This window comes from Nannobrachium achirus (genome assembly GCF_963921795.1).
Source record: "Nannobrachium achirus genome assembly, chromosome: 8".
In the NCBI taxonomy this organism is placed as follows: domain Eukaryota; kingdom Metazoa; phylum Chordata; class Actinopteri; order Myctophiformes; family Myctophidae; genus Nannobrachium; species Nannobrachium achirus.
This window is the reverse complement of record NC_137817.1, coordinates 37629497-37651528: the sequence shown is the minus strand read 5'-3', so window position 1 is coordinate 37651528 and position 22032 is coordinate 37629497. Positions and strand designations below refer to the sequence as shown.

Below are 22032 nucleotides of genomic sequence, written 5' to 3'. Positions count from 1 at the left end.
AGACATTACTGGCAGCCTCTCCATCTTAAAGGGAGACGCAGCCCCTCCACTGAGACGCCAGGCCTCTCCTAGCAGGCACCGTGACTCAGCCTGGGCTCCTATAGCGTCACAGGCCGGCTGTGAGAACAGGCTGGTTTACCCCCCCAATCGATTGTGCCCTCTCCTCATGTCTTATCAGTCTCTCTCTATCTCTCACCCTGCCATCTCCCTCTCTGTCTCATTACCGTTGATTTGTAATCATCTGAGAAGCTGCATCATCAAACAGAAAGCTAGTGTTCTTTTGATTAAATACTGCAATGATTAGTAATGGCACTTTGGTAGATGTGTCATTGAGATCAGGGTGCGAGTTAGTTAAGTGATGCAGGGAGCACCCAGTCCATTGTCTGGTGGACAGCCTTTAGCTGCAAACATCTGTGCTGCATTGCTATAATTGCATCTGCCCACCAGCCAGAATCTAAACCGCTGTGTGACGGAGCCACATGTGGAAATGCGTTTTCTCTCATCTGCGCTCTGAATTTTTCAACCCCATCCAAATATTTACTCTCCGTCTCATCTCGGTTCCACCGGCCCAGATAGCCTGCTTAATGTCCAGCCTGTAGCTTGCTCCACAGATTAGCTCCTTGCACGTCCCAGATACATTTTAATGTGATATGGTTGTTTTGTAGTATAATTGACTATGGGTTTCTTAATTAAATCAATATACTGCTACTCAATTGTACTTGTAGTGGCCTTCAAGACCAACATTGTAACATAAGGAATAAGGAATATTATACACTATATGGACTTGTATCAAGGTAACGAACATACAGTATGTGGACTTATATCAAGGTATGAATATTTACACTGACTATATAGACTTATGACTCCACTTATGTCCATTGTCCAAAACGGAAGAGAGAGGGGAAAAGAAACCTGTGTTCCAACAATGGATACTGTGTAGTTATTTAGTCACAAGCTCTTGTTAATACTTTTCATTGATTAAATATTTATAAAACCCACAGACCGACTTAACAACTTTCACCCTGGCATTATGATCTACTAGCTGTAAGTGTAAGCTCATATTGTACTGTAGATCAGCTATTTTTGCTGCTTTCGCATCAGGGCCGGCTAAAGGATGAAATGACTAAGGGGGCTGTTGAAAATTGTGAGGGGGCACATATTTTTTATAGGCTAGTAATAATGAACATTCTTTTTATTATCTATAATACCTACAACAGATGCAGGTTTTTGGGAGCTGAAATAACAGCCGCTGCTACTGCGCTGTGGTTTAGGTGATTTTAAATTGCGGATTAGATGGGAGTAATAATAATCAAATAATTATTATAGGGGGCAACTGTGTTTCAATACTGTTATTGTAATCTCTATGACAATAATAATATTCAGCCAATTTGTGTTGTTTCTTGCCTTTACATAGAATATAAACTGAGGGGGCACAACAACTTGCAACTGAGGGTGCAATGCCCCAGCAGGCCCCCCCGTGGCACCGGGCCTGTTTCGTATGACATTGTCATGTGATGAAATAGGTCATTGATTCATGAGAAAACGTGAGATGAAATATGCAGATACAGTCATGATTTATGCCTGACTGTGATAATATATATTAAGGTAATAAAGAGTATGGTTATGGGCATACATATATCAAGGTTGTTCTATAAAACTTCCATATAAGTTGATGGTTGATGAAGAGATGTGTATGAATGCTGTGTTGTCTCTAGACCACAGATGCTTACTCAGAGCAGCACACTGGTGTTGATTATAATTATAGTATTTCATATTTTATTGATTTAATGTTTTAATATGGCAGTCCTGCATCACTTATATGCATGAATAAATAAAGCTATGAATATGAAAATTTCGATCCTGGCTCTGTTCCATTCCCTTCCTTTTTATGTTCCCTTCTGAAGGAAATGTGAACTGCTCACAGCATGCATTTGTTCATTGGTGGTTTAGTTGGGGGAAGGCCCACATGGTTCCATATAAAAAGTCTTTCTCCAGTGGACAGGGACAGCTGTCATGATTCCGCTTACAGTAGTTCCATGTCTCCATCCCCATGTCCACCTGAGGAGCAGAGGGACAAGCTGCCGCCTTTATGGATTTATGAGGGCTGAATGTAAACGGGCGTAGTGCGAATGACCCAAGGAAGTCCCACGTCTACTGTGAAGTAGGGCATTCACCAAATATTTGAATATTCGAATATCAAAGTCACTATTCGACGTTGTTCACCGAAGTAGAATATTCGCTTAATTTTATTTTTTTATTGTTTTGTCTTTAAAAATATATTTCTTCATGGTTTATAAAGCTTGGCTAGATAGGAAGTCATAAGAACCCTGACAAGCACAATTGTAGGTATTACATTTAATGTGACTCGGTTCCGCAGATAAATATTGTTATCACAATGTTCGCCTCTTGCTTACTTAATATTTGACAGTTTGGCCAGTTTGGCCAGTCCTGTCGAATATTCGACTATTCGAATAATTCAAATACTAAAAATCACTATTCGTGAATGCCCTACTGTGAACTTGTGTGAAGTAAATCGAATAAGTGGCTCTCCAGAAGCCGCCTGCTCTGAACCCAGCACATGGGTACGGGCATACCCTAGTTTTAAAAGACAAAGCCGATGTTAAAAGGCAGAAAATCGCTTTCTGTAGGGAGTGCAGATTTTTTGGTTTGAGACCCGTTCCATAATGCTCGTTATCATCACGAGTAGATGGCTATTTCAACCAAACAGATTGCTTCCTCGTAACTACCTGTACAACGAAGTACCGGTATATAGGGCTAAAGTGGTTAATTGTGGACAGTTGGGTGTTTCCACATGTCCTAGTTACTGTGTGACACATGGAGAATGTTGGTGATGCTATCTGCAGTCGAGGACATGGAGACAAAGAGCTGTACGATTCCCAGGAGAACTGCTGTGTTGGGTTCACCTCAGGAGAATATTCTACAAAGAGAGACGGTTGTATAAGCTCACTGTCCTCATTCCGTCTGGGTAAGAAATTAGCAGACGTGAATGTCGTGAATTCACAAATCTTGGGAATTAATTATGTAGCTTTTATGTGGTTAATAATGTATTTTCTGTTAAAATATATATTCTCTATATTCTGATAGTTAGTTTAGTAAACTGAAAATGCATTATCAGTTCAGGATACCAATTTAATCCAATCAGATAATAAGACTCATACAGGATAACAAGTGAAATTGGAAATGGTTAAACAAAGAAATGAACAGACAAATTGGAACACTATAAAATGTAATCTGATAAATGGGTTCTATCTTTCTGTTTAATTTTCTGTTTATTAAAGAGTTACAAAGACAGGGAGACCCCTGTTACTGAACAATCACTCTATAGTATGATTATGATCAGAATATAGAACAATAACGCCTTCTTTCAACCAAAACACATCACTGACAGTCCCTTTTAAATTAAGTAACGGCGTAGTTCTACTTGAGTTGGATATTAGTTAGTACCCCTTTTGTGGAGTTTTATGAAAGACCGGCTGCCCCAAGCATATAATGTAGATGCTGTAAATGAGGGACTTCTGGCCTGGCTCCAAAGCCGCAATCGATTGCTTTTAAGTGGCTTTGCAGTTCCTCTGATCCCTGGTGAGAAATGGATATTGGGATCAATACGTTCTCAGTATCTCTGCAGAAACAATAAGATGAGGGAGTTGGAAGTGATTGCTGAGGAATGGGGAGAGTTGCACGGCGGGTGTCCAGTGTCCACTGAGCTGGGCCTCTGGTCTGTGGCTGGATGTTGACGCCAGGACACTTTGTGAGGTGTGAGGCCATCATATCATATTATTCCAGGCTTATCGCTGTGCTGTTTGGATGCAGTGCATCTTTGCATAACATTTTGGTGGGCCTTGATAGCGTCGTAATGCCTGATTTTACACTTGGTTGCATGCTGAAAATAGCAGATCTACAGTTCACAGAGTGACGTGTGTTGTGATTGAGTGCAACCAAACATAAAATTACTAGTTTCAGTGTCTTTTAGTTCTACTGATACTTTTTGTCCACTAGTCCCTCCCTAACATTTTAGTCTACTTTTTATTTGTTTTGACAAAATTGACAATATACCATCGTAGCGTAGTTTTTATTTCATTATTTTTCCATTTTCGTTAGTGAATAAAGGTAGTCAACGAAATCAACACTAGTTATCGCTGTGTTGTTTGGATGACAAACCTCTTCCAAAAATCTTCCAATATGGGGACAATAACAATAATTCATCTTATGTTTTACTTGTTTAAGTTAGGCTGTTGCAGCTGGACTTCTTGTGGCCGTGGGTGCGACCTTTTCACTTGGTTTCTGCTCTTAAGGAATGTTTTTGATGTCAATGGAACTGGCCAGGTGCTGAGGCCTGTCTTGCCCAAACCTGAGGTGAGGTCAGTTCATGTGTGTGTGTGTGTGTGTGTGTGTGTGTGTGTGTGTGTGTGTGTGTGTGTGTGTGTGTGTGTGTGTGTGTGTGTGTGGCGCGCGCGTGCGTGCGTTTTGAGACCCCCTGGCAGAGACCCAGTATATTAAATTAAGTGGCGGAAATCTGTACCTGTCAACATGTACCTTGATAATCTCTGGCATACCGTGATCTGAAAAACATCCAGAATTAATGAACACTCACATTACTAAGGAACTATTTAAAAAATCTGTCATTCTTTCTAACATTTTTCATGGATTCTTTCTCTCTCTCACTCACTCTTTCTCTCTCACACACACATGCACACACGCACACTCAGTCCCATGAGGACTTTCTTTGTGTGCGAGTTGAGCTACAAGCACCGTTGTTTGCAGTAACCGTATCCGTGCTCAGTCTGCACCCGGGTGCAGGTGGAAAATGGACAAGCATTCAGCTAGATAAAACAACCTCCCCCGTTGCTCCACACTCTAAGCTTTTCCATACGAGCCAAAACGGGGCTGCATTCAACTCCCCCTGTGTGGCTATCTGAGACCAGGGCTTGGTCAAAAGGAGTCACGTCCACAATGCCCAGGCTCCATGAGTACTGCAGGGCAGCTTCCATTTGGCCCTGCCAGCAATGGTGGAAAGTAACTAAATAGATTTACTTGTAAAGTAAAGTACTGCACTTAGGTAACATTTTGAGGTATTTTTTACTCGGAACCAAATATTGTACTTTTACTCCATTATATGTACTAGTCCTTACCCGTTCAAAGATATGAGCTCCGAAATGATGTGCAGTGTGTGGGTTATGGGGTGTGCACTTTACACACAGTATATGAGGGATGGAAAGTAACTTTCTGGTGCTTGCATGATAATATGTAGGAGCATCAATATAAGAAATACCCGTTTCGTTTAAAGGCTACAGAGATACTGTGTACCGATCTACATGACAACATCTGAAAGAGGGCCAGCCAACACCCCCCCCCCCCCACCCCGCCCACCCACACACACACACACACACACACAAACACACACACACACACACACACACACACACACACACACGCACACACACAGAGCTGGTTAAACATTTTGCCTCATGCTAGATGCAGAATAGATGTGCCTCAAGCTAGATGCAGAATAGATAGTAGATACACCATAAAAATGCTAATATACAGCATACGATTTGTGAAAGTGACAAACGGGCTTCACAGTTATGTCAGGTGTGTTCATATGCTAATGGTGATGCGATTTCAGATCAATTGCTCCAGCCACTGAGGAGAAACGCTGTGACAGACACTCACTCACTCACTCACTCAGACAGACAGACATTCGCAAAATTATAGTATAGATTTGAAAACCTTTACTACTAGTTACTTTGCAGCAATAAATTATTATATTATAAAACATACAGCCCTATTTTATACCTAGGCTATTTGAAAATAGGCGATCTATGACGCGACGCGTTGTAAGCTTGTATATCGCCTATTTTCAGACATTTTTGTACTTTTACTTTGGGTACTTTAATTACATTTTGATGCCAACACTTTCATACTTTTACTCGATTATATTTTGAATTCCGGACTTTTACTTGTAAGTTGTAACTAGAGTATTTTTATATTGCAGTATCAATACTTTTACTGCGTAAAAAAATGTGAGTACTTTTTTTTCCACCACTGGCTATCTGAGACCAGGGCTTGGTCAAAAGGAGTCCCATCCACAATGCCCAGGCTCTCTGAGTACTGCAGGCTGCCAGACTGGATTGATCGGCTGACTGCACACAGTGAGCCACCTTGGCTGCCCAGTGGCCTGTACAAAGCCTTTGGGAGGGGGGGGGGGAGCTGCAGCATGTGGCCCACCTGACTGTGTTTTTGTACTGTGAAAGCCCGAGTTACACTTGGTTGCGCACGCTGTCGCATACCTAGCATAGCCGATCTACAAGCTTACAACACCTCGCGCTGTGCCTGGTAAGCAAGAAAATAGAGACAGAGAGGGAGATACAAGTAGTAGCGATAACAATAATAAAGGCGAATTAATTCTGTCCGTGTCCCTTTTATGCCCATATATGGAGATCCCTGGTGACAATATTAAGCCCATATCTGCGCTGAAACAACAGAGACTGACACAATATGTCCATATATGGGCATTCCCAGATGTGGGCTTAATATTGATGACATCAGGCATCTCCATATATGGGCAAAAAAGGGACGAGGACAGAATTATTTTGCCATGACACGAGTCACACAATGAATTGTGTCTTGGACATATGGAGCTTGACTGACTGACGCACATGAGCTGCAGGTTTTCATAGTAAATGCGACCTACGGTCGCAATTACAAGTCACTGAAGTACTGTATAAGTCAACCTTAAATATGCCTACACGATTTATCAAGATCCATTTTTTGTCGAGTTGGTAGAATGTTAAATTTGTTTTCTGTTTAAATATTTTCAATGAAAAGCGTTCTGCATCGCGACAGGATATCAACGACCGTCCTTGACGGGCTGTATAAAATAGGACTGAAGTGGTTAATGTATGCACAATTTATAATACTAGAAGCTGGGCCGCCCTTCGGGCGGCCCAGCGTCTAGTCGGCGACCTGGCCAACTCGGAACAATGTAAATAGGGAATGAATGCCCCGCCCTTTAATGCAAACCCCATTATACCTGTTTTCATAGGACCCGTTTTGACCATTTGTCTGCCTGTGTCCATTTATGCCCATATATGGAGATATCTGTATCTGTCTGTCTGTCGGTGTCCATTTTATGTCCATATATGGAGATCACTGCAGTTATAGTTCTGGGTCCATTTTATGCCCATATATGCCCATATATGGAGATATCTGTCTATCTGCGTCCATTTTATGCCCATATATGGAGATCTCTGTATCTGTCTGTCTGTGTCCCTTTTATGCCCGTATATGGAGATCTTTGTGATTCTGCATCCATTGTATGCCCATATATGCCATATATGGAGATATCTGTTTATCTGCGTCCATTTTATGCCCATATATGAGATTTCTGTCGCTTTTTCAAACAGATGGTCAAAACGGGTCCTATGACAACAGGTATAATGAGGTTTGCATTAAAGGGGGAACCGGCACTGTGTCTGCAACACAGTCGGAGGCACAGACAGATACAGAGATCTCCATAATGGGAATAAAGGGACACAGACAAACAGATGGAGGAGGAGACAAACTTAATGCAAACCCCATTATACCTGTTGTCATAGGACCCGTTTTGACCATCTGTTTGCCTGTGTCCATTTATGCCCATATATGGAGATATCTGTATCTGTCTGTCTGCGTCCACTTTATGCCCATATATGGAGATCTTTGACCATCTGTTTGCCTGTGTCCATTTATGCTCATATATGGAGATATCTGTATTTGTCTGTCTGCATCCATTTTATGCCCATAAATGGAGATCTATGCAGACACAGTGCCAGTTCCGGAAAATCCTGATGTCAGACATCAGAATCCGAACCTTTCGTGCTGGTTCCAGAAAATCGTGTATCGGGTCGGGTCGGGTCGAGGCCGAGCACTGCACTACCTGCTGCGGTGGGGAACGCACGTGCCGAATTTGAAATAGGGAATGAATGCCCCACCCTTTAATGCAAACCCCATGAATGCCCCACCCTTTAATGCAAACCCCAATATACCTGTTGTCATAGGACCCGTTTTGACCATCTGTTTGTCTTTGTCCACTTATGCCCATATATGAAGATCTCTGCACACACAGTACCGGTTGCGGAAAACTCTGATGTCAGACTTTATGCCCATATCTGGAGAACGCGCGTGCCGGTGGGAAGAAGGGTTCTCGAGATACGCGGATTACATACATACATACACATTCACAGAGATTTTGTGTTGACTCATGTGGCGTACGTGATGTCAGAGCCTTTTATGAAGTGATGTCACAATGACTCAGCGCTTGCGCCGATTTCCTCCGGAACAGCCTGATGTCAACAATCAGCTCCGCATAAGGAGATTCCGAACGTTTCGCGCCGGTTTCGGAAAACCGCGAGTCGGGTCGGGTCGAGGCCTGGCACTGCACTCCGCGCGGCGGCGGGGAACGCGCGTGCCGAGTCTGAAGCCGGTGGGACGAACGGTTCTCGAGATACGCGGATTACAAACAAACAAACAAACAGACAGAGATTTGTCGCATTTATAGATAGATAATCATTTAATCTGAAAAGTAACTACTGTAGTAACTAAAGTTTGCAATTGACTGTAGTGGAGTAAAAGCACATTTTCCTTTTACTCATTTGCCTCTGAGACATTTGCCTCTGAGATGTAGTGGAGTAGAAGTAAAAGCACTGAAAAAATTGTACTTAAGTATAGTACTCCAGTAAATGTACTTAGTTACTTTACGCCACTGGTGTCTTGGCAGCCGAGGCAGAGGCATTCTGCTGGGGTTTTGCACCAGTGAATTTGCAATACATTTTTGGCAGGCAGTCTTCCCCTGCGCATGCAGCCCACCGCTTCCATGTTGAACATGCTGCTGAGCATTGGTGTAAAGTATCTAAGTAGATTTACTTAAGTACTGTACCTAAGTACAATTTTGAGGTATTGCACTTTACTTGAGTATTTCCAATTTCCAATACTTTTCCTTTTACTTCACTCGGATCCAAATATTTTGCTTTTACTCCACTAGATTTTATTTGAAAAGTTACTAGTTTATTTGCAGATATAAATTATAATATTATCATACCACTTTAGCCTGTAGGATATTTGAAAATAGCCGGGGGTTTTTTCTTCACTTTTGGTACTTTTAAGTGGATTTTTAATTCCGGACTTTACTTTTAACTTTTAGTAAAACATGCAAGTACTTTTCCCACCACTGCTGCTGAGGCAGACTGGAGTGGATGTGGGGGTGGGGGGTTTGAATGTTTGAATGTTTGGCATGGCTCCCTCACTGCAGCTCTCCCAGAATGGAAGATTGATCCATAACATGCAAGGCCAGAGAGCCTGGACCCTTCAAGAACATACACCACCGCTGGGGATTTATTAGCCCTCACACATGACATGCTATAGGCTACAGCCATTTTCTACCCTCCCTCCTTTTGTTCTCTTCCTGTTTCTGTCAGTAGAGGGGATTGGATCGGCTCTGGACACTCAAGGTGTGTGTGTGTGTGTGCGTGTGCGTGTGCGTGTGCGCGTGCGAGTGCGCGTGCGAGTGCGTGTGTGTGTGTGTGTGTAGGGATGGGACGATATGAACATTCCATATCACGATTATTTTGACCAAAGAAATCACGATTTACGATATTATCGCGATAATCAAAATCCATTATCCTGGGCGAAACATTTGCCAAAAAATACCAGATCTACAAGCTCACAACAAAAAGTAAATGCATATATTATAAGTACCTTTTATCAATTATAGAGGGTTTAAGTTGTACCGGATATGCAGCTCGGCAAATAAAAGGTGAATTGATCCCAGTGTATGACTGAGGACAATATCACGATAAATTAAAATCTCCACGATACGATTATCATGAGTGTTTTTTATCACGATAAACGATAATATCGCTTATCGTCCCATCGCTGTGTGTGTGTGTGTGTGTGTGTGTGTGTGTGTGTGTGTGTGTGTGTGTGCGTGTGCGTGTGCGTGTGTGTGCGTGCGCGCGTGTGTGTGTGTATGTGTGTGTCTCTGTCTGAGTGGGGCTGCAAATGGCACCCAAGAGAAACTCTGAAAAATGTGCTCACTCACTTTAACGCTCACGTCTCTCTTGCTTGAGTCTTCTTATAGATGGAATTCTCGCCAGCAGCTTCGCGAAAACACGGATTAGAGTAGTGTGTTTTGTGGATCTTGCTCTTTATGTAATTGTGTTTGTGCATCTTGTTACGAGGCTTCAGCCATATCGGCTGTAATTACCGGAGTAGGAAGCTGTTATTTACTGCATAACTGCTAACTGCTAAAGCAGTGAGCTCCATACCTGACACAATGGTGTGTGTGTGTGTGTGTGTGTGTGTGTGTGAGAGTGTGAGTGTGAGTGTGAGTGTGAGTGTGTGTGTGTGTGTGTGTGTGTGTGTGTGTGTGTGTGTGTGTGTGTGTGTGTGTGTGTGTGTGTGTGTGTGTGTGTGTGTGTGTGTGTGTGTGTGTGTGGGGCACACGCGCGCGCGCGCACACATGTGCGTATACCATAGGCTATTATATTATATACACACACAAAAATGAGTTAACTGCCATTATTGTTCATGTTCCCCTTATATTATTTGATTTGATTACAACACAATATTATTCTCTCTGTCTCAGTGCTGCTCTTATGGACAAGGACCAGTATAGAAAGGAAAGTGGGTACAGACTTGGAGAGGGGGGCAGACCTAAAGCACAAGGTTCACAAGCCACGATAGAGCCAGGCGGGGACATTGGCGATTCTATGGTTGATGTTGTAGTATTCCAATCACTTCTCTATCGCACGGTTTGAATACAGAACTCAGCCATGCCCTGCTTTGTGGAAAGGAAAGAGAGAGTCGTGTTGGATGTTGTGCTTCATTGAAGCCATAAGGCAACAGAGGGAATGTCACAGGGAGCCTGACGGGTTTGCCAAGCTTGGAAAAGCTCATCTGCATTTTTCCCGGCAAGGCCCTTCCAAAAAATTGCTCTCTTCCTCTCTCTCTCTCTCTCTCTCTCTCTCTCTCTCTCTCTCTCTCTCTCTCTCTCTCTCTCTCTCACACACACACACGCACTCACACGCACACACGTTTACACACACACACACACACACACACACACACACACACACACACACACACACACACACACACACACACACACACACACACACACACACTCTCCCACTGTGCACATTCCTGGAGCCCTTTGTACAGTGGAAGTCAGGATATGAGCTCACCCATGTTCGTCCTATGGGACTTTGACCCTCTCCGCTTCTCTTTCCCCTCTTCTCTCTCTCTCTCTCCTTCTCTCTCGGCCCTATTGTCTCTCTCCTTTTCTCTCTCTTGTCTATGTCCTCTTCTTTTACCCATCGGATCTCTTCTCTTTGTCCTGTCTTTCACCTCATCTCTCCCCTCTTATCTCTTTCTCCTCTTCTCTCTATTGGCCCTCATGTCTCTCTCACTCTCTCTCTCTTTCTCTCTGTTTCTCTTTCATAGCTCTTTTCTCTCTCAGCCTTCTTGTCTCTCCTCTCCTTTCAGCCTCTTTCTCAGAAACATTCTACCGACAAACTATGGAGGCCTGTTCCTTGGCTTGCCTCCTGTGCCTCCGCCCTCTTTCCTCTTCTATCCTTCCATTCATTGAATTTTCTCCATCAGTACTGGGTCAAGTCCCCTGTCAAACTCCTCGGAATTAACATACACGATGACATCGAGAGACGAGCCAAATGAATTCCCTAGCTATGTTGAGCTGTGCTCCATCTTTTCGAAGATGTTCCGTCACTAAAGGCTGTTATGCTTCATTGTTTTAATTTCTTTATTACCTGAGCCAGCAGAGCGTGCAAGTGCTGCTTTGGGCTGCGTATGTAGTATACACGTATGTAGGTATGTTGGTGTCTGTGTCTGGTGATGCCAGTGGTGAGCACACTTCATGGCACGCTCTGCTGGCACACAAGTAGGCCAAACATTGCCTACTTGTGCACTAGGTGCAAGTTGGCACCTCGACAGGTGCCAACTTTGCTTGTGGGAGTAGGGCTGTCACGATTATGACATTTTACATGACGATTCATTGTTACTCAAATAATTGCGATTAGCGATTTAATTGTGTTTTTGTCGTTGACAATTACATTTCCGTTTGGCTTGTAGGCTTTGAAGTTGCACATGGCAGCTATGACACATAACCTAAATATACAAAGAAATGAAGGACATACTTCACAACTTTGCACTTTAAAAAAGAACATTGATAGTGGAAATAGCCGATCTACAAGCTCACAACATGTCGCATCACGATGCGTTGTGAGTGACGCGTTTTTAAATGTTTGAACATATATAAACATATTTCAACATGTTAACGATTATGACGATTATCACAAAATAATTGTGATTATGTCAAATAATTGTGATTATGTCAAATAATTGCGAATAGACGATTATGTAATAATTGTGACAGCCCTATGTGGGAGTCAACAGTCTGGCCACACGATACTACTAACACAGCAACAGAGATTACCTGCCCCACACAGGTTCCCTCCCCCAAACACGCCGTATAGACACCCGACCAAGCCAGATGCACCACGCTGGAATCGAAGCCCTACACTCTACCTGAGTGCACGTTATACTTTACTTAGACTTAGAAAATAGCCAATCTACAAGTTCACAACACAATCTATTGTGAGCTTTTAGACCTGCCACTTTCGGCTCACAGCATTTTCAGGCTTTAATTTATACCTAGTTGTGTGAGGGTCTCATGTACCGAAATATGCCAATCTACAATCTTGCAGCATGGCACGTTATGAGCTTGAGTAGTACTTTTGTAGCGCTTGATTTGCATTTCCTCAGCGAGAATGCTTTGTATATAATTCACAATAACCTATTTCTATTATGTACTTAAACATTTCTTTGATTCCTGTATTCAGTGAATAAATAGACAGGATGTTTTGAACTTTGATGTTCTGAGCTCCACGTGTGTGAAGACCCTAAACAGTCCCTCTCTTTTTCCAGGTCTTTAAGGGTGAATTTCAGCTCCCTGAATTTCTAAGAGAAATGTCACAGGTACAGTAACCTCTCTGCCTGTTGTTCTGAGCCCTCTTCTAAATTCAGTCTCTGGATGGTTTTTGATTAATTAAGTTGACCCATCTCTTCCACAATGATGATCATCTGCTCAGTGTGTGTGTGTGTGTGTGTGTGTGTGTGTGTGTGTGTGTGTGTGAGTGTGAGTGTGTGTGCACGCGTGTGTGTTTTTTAAGTTGTGTTGCCTTTGCTTCCATCGCAATCTACAGCAGCATCTCGTTTTCATCTGGTCTGCGTCTTTGCGTTCGCCTCATGTTCATGCTTTGTTTGAACTGGTGTTCGCTTCACCCTCTTTCCTGGGCCATGAATCTTAGATGCATTTCTTCACAAGTCAGAAATAGTTTAGGTAGAATGGAAATAATTATGTTATATTTAGTATTTATGTATGAAGCACATGTAGTAGTCACCAATCACAAAGCTGCGCTGCTATTTGTGTTTTGTAAATGAATGCATCAATATTCAAACACGTTTGATCCTTTCTGTTAAATAGAGCACCGCCGCCCTCTTCTGGTAGTGGGGAGTACATGTAGTGTATGTGTCATGCTTTGTGCTTTATGGTCGGCATCATGTTGCAGTGTTTGTGTGTTGGAGAACAAAATCCTTCAGTGCTTTATTTGTTGGTAGATCCCCTCTTCACCTCTATTCTTCTGTCATGGCACATTGTTGACTGAATGAGGGAGTTGAATAAAGTGTGAATTTTGTGACCCACTTCTGTGCAGGCTTGAATAAATACACCAAGATGTCCTCAGTAGGGATGGGACGATAATCATTATTATTTTTTATCGTGATACAAAACACTCACAATAATCGTATCGTGGAGATTTAAATTTAGCCTGGAATTATCCTCCATCATGCACTGGGATTAATTCACCTTTTATTTGCCGAGCTGCATATCCGGTACCATCTTTTTTTTCACTCTCTACCAAATCTCTTTGCCAGAAAATTGCCGATCTACAAGGTTGTAGATCGGCAATTCTTTTGGCAAATGTTCCACCCAAGGATAATGGATGTTGGGGATATTTTGACCTCGAATCCGCAATATCATAAATCGTAATATCTTTGCTCACAATAATCGTGACATGAAATTCATATTCATATCATCCGATCCCTAGTCCTCAGTGATGTCACAACCACCAGACCCTTAGAGAGAGATAGAGAGAGAGAGAGAGTTGTGGCACTCTTTGATCTCGCAGCAGAGCGGGACTCTATTGCCTATAGTTCCAAACTTTGGAACTATCGCATTGAGATAGAATGAGCATTTCCGCATTCCATACGTACAATGGGAGTCAACTCTTTAGTGTTGTCACTCTCATACTAGATCAGGGGTTCTCAAACATTTATGGCCCAGGGCACCCCTGTAAATAAAATTTTCATCCATGGCACCCCTGAATTACATTGTTACTCTACCGTACTTTACATGAGTGTCAAATATGTAAGATACTGTTGTCATCATTACCGTCATCATCATCAAGTAATCTAAGTATAAGTGGTTAAACTGAAGTGATATTGATAAATTCCAAATATTGATAAATTCCAGATATTGATGAATTCCAAATATTAGTATTCTGTATTCTGGGGTACCCCTGGCACCCACTTTGAGAAACCCTGTACTAGATCACGTTGGTCACAACCAAGCGTCATCCGCCTAATGAGGCCCTCACACCGCCAAACCTCTCTGTTGTCTTGTTCTGACTTCCTTCATGCTTTTAGGCATTCCGCTGGAGCAAAAAATATGTTCACCTGAAAAAAAAGAAAATTCAAAGGAAGAGAGACAGACCGAGAGGTCGTCGCCCTTTCTTTGCGATGGCTCGCCAGATTGTCCTTAGAATGACATTCAAACTTCCCCTGTTGTTTTTCTCTGCAGATCCAGAAGTCTCCAGAGAAGCCCAATCCCAGTTAGGACATGGGATTGATTACCACCATACCACACACGCAGGTACAGCATAACACACACACACACACACACACACACACACACACACACACACACACACACACACACACACACACACACACACACACACACACGTCTGGCAGCCAAGGGTTAGGTTTTTTTTTTTTTTTACCTAAAATATTGTCCATATACTTACATTCATGAAACCACCTGCTGACCGGCTGTCAGCATTGAGCAATTTATTTAAATTTTATTGGGGTATAGCACATTTTGGACGAATTATTACAGATTTATTTTCTTCACAGAGTTGCGGAAATGTGTTTATTTGGCATCAATCCAATATTACCGCCACATTATTGTCAAAAATCCATATAAAATGATGGTGAGTCGAGTTTTCATTCATCTGAGATTTCGATTGACTTTTAAGTACATTTTGAGGTGAGGAATTAAGATAAAATATATAAGAAAAAAACTTTTGAGTATATTTTTGAATCAATATAACAGAACTACAGGAGGTTATTACAAGATAGTCAATTCACCCTTTGTCAGCCTTCTGATTGGTCCCTGACTGACCAACCAGCAGGCTCTTTCTGCCTTGCCCCGCCCTAGTTCCGCCTTTTTTATGTTGAATTTGCAAAAACATAATTATTGGAGAAATAAAAACATTTAAAAACATGCCCAATCACTATACTGCACCTGGGATGTTCCTTTTTACTGAAACCAAAGTTTAAAATAAGAATTGAATACACAAAATAACAATAAGAAGCAACTGAATTTCAATGGTAGTGGATGGAGAGAAAGGACTTTTGGACAACGGGCGAGACTTGACAAAGGGTGAATTATTTTTAGATCTGCTGGACCACCCACTAACCCTAACCCATCCACCCACACACACCCACCCATCAAATTGTATAAGATATTTACTTGCATAATGATGAAACTTTACCTTGTAGCCACCTCTGTCATTTAATTAGTTCATGAATCCATCAGCCACTGTTATCAAACTCTTTTGACTGCTTCAGACCTTACCTCTCACACATACTAGGCTACTTGGCAGGTCACACAATGATATGCATCAACCAGGTCGGTCATTGCTGTGAATTCAAGCTGTGGCACTCAACGTCGATCAGGTTTTGTCAGGTGCATGTGTTGTGCGGAGCGTGCGTGCAGCTTCAAAGCTTGTGGAGCGGCGCTCCACATAGGGAAACGGGCAAACGTCTAATCTCTCTTTTGGGTCTCGACCTGAAACTGTTTGGCAACCACAGCCATAACAGACACACAGGTACACCATAACACACCATACCTGCTGTTTTGAATGGACCTTTTTAATGACAGCAGTTCACCTGTGTCGTTTCAGAACATGACGCGGTGCAGGGGAGCAGAAACGGATGGCTGTTCCACATACAGTATTTGTGACCTCTGTGCATCTCTGTTGACACTTTAAGAACTCCACCCTGGACAATGTACACACAAATGTAAACCCCCTCCCCCATCTGCTGTGGACTCCAACCACTGTCAAAGGAGAATTTTCTGCCTTCAATGTTGTACTGTAAAGAGATATGTTCGGTCACAGTGGTGACCAGAGAATGTCATTGATTTGTTTTTGTTTTTTTATTATTTTTCCATGTCGCATTATGCTCATTCTGGATTTTGTAGAAAAAAATGTTTCCTGGCTTCCGTGTATATACTTATATATACACACTGTATATGTATATGTATATACATACATATATATAACAAACCTGTGATTCTGTTGTAAGGAACTGCAGTGAGCTTGAAAGGAAAGAGTTAAGTATTTATGGATGAAACGTTAGCTTTTTTAAAGATGCAATATCTATTTTAATGTTTAATTTTTTTCATGCCTTTGTATTGTGCAATCTCATGGGTACCGATGTACAAAATCACAGTTTTGAGTATTGATGGTGATTAAATGATGGCTTTTTTTAAAGACCTGTTGCAAGATTTCCTTTTAATTGTTCACAGTCATTAATATACTTTCATATACTTTGTGATGTGTTGTTCTTGTGTGCTTTCTATTGCAGCGGTGAAACATGATGGGTTGTGGCTTGCAAGGCAGTATTTGTGTATTAACACAGCCGTAACTTCAATATAGCAATTATAAACTTGTGTGATTAGCATAAAGTGAAACATCATGTTAATGAACAACCTTTGTTTTTAATAATTCATTACATTCAAGGCAAATGATACATCCTTAATACATACTATATGCAATGCAAACATCATCTCTCTACATAAATACAAATTTGAAATATCTTTTTCAGTTCAGTGCACAACATTGAGAGAAAAACACTTAACATTCAACATGTAACAAAGATTTCGCACACGTTCATTTGCTCAGTACACGTCTCCAACTAAGTGGGCTTTCAAGAGTGCCGTTAACATAAAAATAGATTTTAAAATATGTTATGTCCTTATACTGTCCTCATAGAAATAGTGGGCTTTCAGGTTCATTATTTACAGCAACATAGACATTTGGACATGTTTTTCTCCCCCCCTCAAACATAAATTGCACAGTAGTTATATTATAATTAGAATCCAAGATCACAATATTTACAAAAATATTTTACATACTAAGTAAACAGTCAGTTTTTTTTGTCATGCCACAGAGGGGGCTATTTCAAGGCTTTGGTTACACAATATCCTGATTGGAAGAATCCACTACAGAGCTTTTTTCCCCTCCAGCTAGCGTCTGTCCTCATAGATGCAGAGGAGGGTTGGAGCGGAGCGAAGTGTAGGGGGGTTCCTCATACTGTATATCAGGGTTCCCCAATTAGTTTTCCCCAAGGGCCGAATTATGTCTAGGGTACCAAGGGCCACAACATTGCAGGGGTACTCCAGCGACAGTTTTTGTCGTTGTCGGGTGAAAATCTTCGTTTGTTTTGAATTTATCATTTTAAAAATGATTTTAAATAGTGAAAACAGCCAATGGTGCGAGGCGTTGTGTGCTCTGCTGTTTTCACTACTTTTGTGTGACGGCCTTGTATAATTTGCGAAAGAACATACAAATTTGGAGATACAAGATTTCCACCCAACATCGACGATATACTAGTGTTGTTGCTGCTCTTATACCACCATTATTACTGGGGTTGGTGTGGGCCAGACAGTAGCCCCCGCGGGCCGCAAATGGCCCGTGAGCCGCCTATTGGGGAACCCTGCTGTATGTTGATAAACCTCCGTTCGCTGTTATCTAACAACCTATTCAAATCAAAACAACTGAATGTCTACAGTACAGTTCAGGATTGGGGAAGACAATTGGCACTTGATATCACAGGTGCAGGTACCTGTACATGCTTAATGACCCGTCATTTGCAGCCATAGATTTTTTTTTCTTTAATAAGATAAGAGTAAAGGCAAGGCAAGGTCACACTTAACAAGGGCTATCCGAGACTATCAAAGTTACTGTATACACATGGGTGTGATTTGTGCTGTTATTCTGAAGCCAAATTAACAAAGCTTCTGATTAGCTGAACAACATTGGGGTGCTTTTAGATATCCTGGGTAGTTTTGCATTGAAAAGCAGCTTTTTTTTCCCCTCAGGAATTTTTTTAATGGGTAGTACCGGTCCATCATTCCTACCAATTCCAATGGATGGTCAGAGCCCAGGCCCTATTCTGGGTGTAGCGTAATAGGTGGAAATTCAGCACAAAAAAAAGGAGAAAATGCTAACATTCTGGGAAAGTATCAGATCTGCAGGCTCACAACGAGTTTGCTTTTTTCGGCAAAGATTTGGTGTAGAAGGGAAAAAGGAGAGGGCCAATGACAGACCCCAGGTTTAGATGCATCCAGCCTTGTAGGCTACATACTGTCTTAATTTAATTGTCTAACTCGGCCCGTAATCAATGAGATGTCTTCAACCTCAAATGGGTACTGTTTGTACGTATGTGTGTCACTCCAAGCATAGAAAAATCATGCATAAAGAGTTTTTGTTGCACAGGAGGCTTTTGTCACCACAGACTAATGGAGATCTAGTGTTGGAAAAACAAAAACATTTGGAGGTCCTCTACATTTTCTCCTGATATCAGTTGGGTGGTCTGCTGCAGAAAAAACAATCTGTATTCCTATCAGTAAATGCACGGCCCAGACATTTAAGACTTACATTTAATTACAAATGCTGTGTAGTGTGCAAAGGAAATCAATCATTAAATACTGTTCTGGTACCTGAACAGATTAGATTCCACACCTAAAAAGAATCTGTTCTGTGCTTAAAATTGGTTGGAATGTTGTGTAAATTTGGAATGAGTAATCCCACACTGTAAAGACATTTGACATGTTTGAAAAATATGCAAATGTTGGCCAGACATTCTTTTAAAAGGTATACTGGACTATGAAAATACAGTTTCACAAATATATTTTAGATACATTTTAAAATATATTTTATCCCATGTACTGTATAAATGTCCAATGTAATATTGTTCGGCCATGTTTTGAACATTTAGAAACATGCTTTATTGGATAACGGACAGCAAAACCTTTTTGAGGCGAGGCAGATGTGTGCTTTTGTAAATTGTTATCTCCAAAAACAGCTATCTCCACCAGGCCCAAAACGGGGCCGGAGATGATCTTTCCGACTATATGTCTGTCCGTGGCTAATCTCAAACCAATCAGTATCCAATTTCTTATTTTACAAATCTGCTTCATAGTGGCGCTATAACAGCCCACTTTACATTTTAGCCTATGAACTGTAGGTTGTAGACTCCCATGTGGGCCAAACATATCTCTGCCTAGATTTTCCACCATTTCGAATTTTCTTTCAAACACACTTCTTGCCACTCCACCTACAAATGTTGTCCAAAACTCACAAAAGTAACTACTCTGGAGCCATGTGCTAAAAGGTATCATATAGACTTTGCATATTCCATATCATGTGGGTGTAATTGGTGTCCCATTTTTACAAAAAGTATAGCCTAATGATCAACCCCCCCCAAAAAAATAAAGTTGAACTGTGTGTCCTAGAAAGACTATTTTCCCTGCGGTCTCAATTAGATCCTGCTGGCTGCAACCTATGACTTGCTTCGGGGCAGCCACACTTTGCAATTCCTTGAAAATTACCTCTTTTGTAGACTGCCTGATCAGCTGGTTGCCATGCATCGGCTGCATTCTATAACTACTTTATTATTATTATTTGATACCAGTTTGAACAGACATATTGTCATTTACATTCCCGCCCTGATTTGTGTTCCCAGTCTGAACCTGTACAAACATCATTGACACAGGGCCTTAATGATCAGTATCCTTCATCATTGCACTGGGCCTTTTTATACAGTGAACACAAATGCAAAACAATGTCATCACATGCACCATACAGACCGCTCATGCAATGAGGGAGGTAGTGGCGTGCCTCATGGCTGAGATGTGCGCTTCCACCGACACCGAGAGGCCTTTTCTAGTTATTGTTTCACTCAGTCATGTTCTTGCTGCAGACTCTGTTCCAAGGTTATTATAGTGAACTAAAACTCACAAAATAACTAAAACTAGAAATGGAGAAAAAACTATGGAAACTATTGTGTTAATGAAACAAGCCAACAAGCTTGTTTATTTCATAGGCATTTCGTTAAATACATGAGCCTAGTAATTTGGGAGGATATGAAATCTATCTTCCAGTTTTAGCTGTACCAGGTTTATGAATATATTTTAACTATGTTTTCTGACTTTTTTTAATCACACCCTTGTAAAAATTACAATAAAACTAAAACAAATTAAAAATACAAAACTATAACAACCTTGCGCTGTCCATTCGCAGACAGAGCTGTTCATCTTCTGTTGGTGACATCAATTGAACTCTACTTCACTCTGTTGCTGCAATCAGGCTCTAGGTTAAACTGTATGTTGTTATTATAGCAAAAATAATTACGCTGTAACTTATTTGTGAAATCCACGATGCATCAAATAATGGGCACAAAGTTAGCCGGAATGTAAATTAACCATGCTTCAATGTCATGCACTTACTGTACTATATCACAGACCAGTGTTAACAGTAGTTATGAACAGTCATTGATATGGTTGTAAATGTTGGTTGCAGTTAACCCTGAGAATGTCTCCAGTTTGGCCTCAGGTGGTACCTCTACCCGTCTGGCATTGGGTATCACTGGTACCATGAAGGAAAACCTTGCAAAAAGTGCAAAATCGTACATGGGTTTTTACTGATAAAGGCAACATTTGTGTGATACTGAACCATTAAAAAAAATCTCAAAAGGGGATGGCGGATATGCGTTTTGTACAAAATACTTATGAAAAGGTAGTTGGCACAGTCCATTTGGTCACAAAAGAAAGCTTCTTCGTGGCTAAGTCTTCTACTCCTCAGGTAATGCTGTGTCTGAGTGAGGGAGTGCAGTGCCCTCTTGTGGCCTCAACTAATAGCACAGATCATTTTGATCACTTGCTACAGCCTATGTGATATTCCTCCAGGGACGGGCATCAAATACTTTCATTTCAGGATCATGGGAATTCTCAGCAATTTCTTGTTGAGAATATCATGATCGATGTAGTGAATGTCTGGTCAGAATATATCGTCACTGTCGGGCAGAAACCTTGTATCCCCAAGTTTCAAATTTGTATGTTTTTTCGTAAAGCAAAGCCCTGCTTCATCATACAAGACTGTCGCACAAATCTAGTGACGATAGCAGATCTACAAGCACACAACGCCTCTGTGTGCTTGTAGATTGGCTGTTTTCACTACTTTGAATAATTCTTTAAACGATAAATACAAAACGAACGGTTTTGGACATACAGGGTTTCCACCCGACAACAACGATATGTTCGCATGTGCGTCTCTGCGTGCGTGTGCTGTGCGTACGTACGTACAGTAGAGCCCTTTGCACACAGGACAGTTGCGTTTTTTTCGTTTGCGGCATGAATAAAACGCATTGGATTTGGTGTGCAAGGCTGTGCGGAATCGGCGCTGCGGATCCAAAAAGTTGTCATAAAAGGAGTGATTCGTTTTTTACCGCATGCGACAAGACGCATGAATCGAACTGGGTTCGATCGAGAAAAAAACGCACGGCGGCAGCCACTCGTCGCACGGCTAATTCGGAGCCGGTGTGCATGAGGTC

The 22032-nt window shown here is 41.6% G+C and overlaps 1 protein-coding gene across 3 annotated transcripts in view; it reads left to right on the top strand.

Moving 5' to 3' along the window:
- The window catches only part of tpst1 (tyrosylprotein sulfotransferase 1), a 66657-nt gene extending 49745 nt beyond the window's left edge, over positions 1-16912 (top strand). For 2 of the 3 annotated variants that reach the window (XM_080731196.1, XM_080731197.1), the window contains exons 4-6: positions 13000-13050; positions 14933-15004; positions 16320-16912. In XM_080731196.1, the coding sequence (XP_080587322.1) occupies positions 13000-13050; positions 14933-14968 (87 nt within the window). In that variant the 3' untranslated portion in view covers positions 14969-15004; positions 16320-16912. The remainder of the gene's footprint in view (positions 1-12999; positions 13051-14932; positions 15005-16319) is intronic. The other variant, XM_080731198.1, reaches the window with a different exon arrangement.
- Positions 16913-22032: the final 5120 nt, after the last annotated feature.